Below are 1,418 nucleotides of genomic sequence, written 5' to 3'. Positions count from 1 at the left end.
CAGTGCAAAGAGTAAATAAGAGTGCATGTTCGTGTCTGATCATCACACAACTGAATGCCCCCACTTAAAGTGAAAATGTCTGTAAAACAAACTGTTTAGTGGAAAACAAGTGTGTGCCTTCTTGAGTTCGGGCCTTTAGTTTGCATTTATTTCTACACATCAAAGGTATTCCCGGTCATGTGTTTTGAATCAATTAACTGCGTGATTGTGATCTGCAATGAGAGGATGGGTGATTTGAGATGAGAAGATGAATGGTTTCAGGTGAGAGGATGGATGAACAAGGGAAGGAACTTTTTGCAACCCACCTGTTTTGTTAACAAGCACTTCCTTCTGACAAACGTCTTGCACATTGGCTGTGCAATTGGCAATGTACTGTGGCTCCGAGCAATCATCTTCAACACGGAACTCCTCACATTGGTAGCACTGTAATCGCAGTGATACACCTGTGGATAAATGACAGGACGATTGATTTCGAGACAAAGTGATGGTGTACGATGGATGTAATGCTTCAGGAGGCAGCGAGGATGGAGGAAACAAGAACAAAATAACAAGTTATGCAAATGCACACTTATGATAAAAAGTCCTGAAAGTGTAAATCTTCTCAAAAAAATTGTTCTCTCTAAAATAAATTGCATTGCGTCCCTAATGTTTCTGAGTTACAGTACCCTGCCAGAATAAAATGAACATCCCTGATTGTCAACAAACTTTATTTTTTTACAATCAGTGACACTAACACAATCAAATGGACTACATATATTCGTATCTGGGAGAATGTCCTTCTGGGGTGTCCACAAATTGTATGATGGATGATCCTCTTTATGCCCTTAGGCGCATAGAGCTACGGAGGCAGTTCCATTGGCTAGGGGGCATTATCTTGGATGGGTTTACCACTCTGACGCAGGATACTCGAATGGCTCACTTTTTACAAGAGATGGTGCTCATTCTGCTGACCTCAGAAGGATGACAGGCTGAGTTAACCCACATGGTGTTATTAAGGCATGATGGAGGCGGCTTGATCTCAGGACCTCAAGCTAACCTCCTTGACCATGAAACCACCACCAGGCTGTGTCCTCAAATTACCATTCCAAATTCAATCAGTAATAAAAAAAATAATGAAATGGAATGCAATTGTGGTTTTCTGTAAGTGAAAGAACGTTTCTCGAAGTTTTATTGTTTTCTCAAAGAACCTTTTTTTTCATTTCCATTGTCTCCTGTAACACGTGATGTCACATTCACTGCAAATGGTGTCCCCAAAAGATAAAGCTCAATGTGTTGCTCAATTTATAGAGACCCAATCAGCTACACAGATTCAACACAACATCAGAACGACCTATGAAATTGCACCCACCATCGAGAAAAACGATTTCTGAGTGGTACAAAAGGTTTATGGAGACTGGTAGCATCCTGCAGAGGAAGGG

At 41.0% G+C, this 1,418-nt stretch overlaps 1 protein-coding gene across 1 annotated transcript in view; it reads right to left on the bottom strand.

Annotated features, from left to right (window-relative positions):
* Window positions 1-1,418, bottom strand: part of LOC147031491 (ly6/PLAUR domain-containing protein 1-like) — a 39,526-nt gene that overhangs the window by 16,783 nt on the left and 21,325 nt on the right. Inside the window, exon 2 of the mRNA XM_085864062.1 lies at window positions 306-443. Within this exon, the coding sequence (XP_085720188.1) occupies window positions 306-443 (138 nt within the window). The remainder of the gene's footprint in view (window positions 1-305; window positions 444-1,418) is intronic.

This window comes from Eptatretus burgeri, chromosome 2 (genome assembly GCF_056783735.1).
Source record: "Eptatretus burgeri isolate ZD-2024b chromosome 2, Ebu_testis_v1, whole genome shotgun sequence".
NCBI classification, from domain to species: Eukaryota; Metazoa; Chordata; class Myxini; order Myxiniformes; family Myxinidae; genus Eptatretus; species Eptatretus burgeri.
Note: the sequence above shows the minus strand (reverse complement) of the source record. Positions and strands in the feature narration are given on the sequence as shown.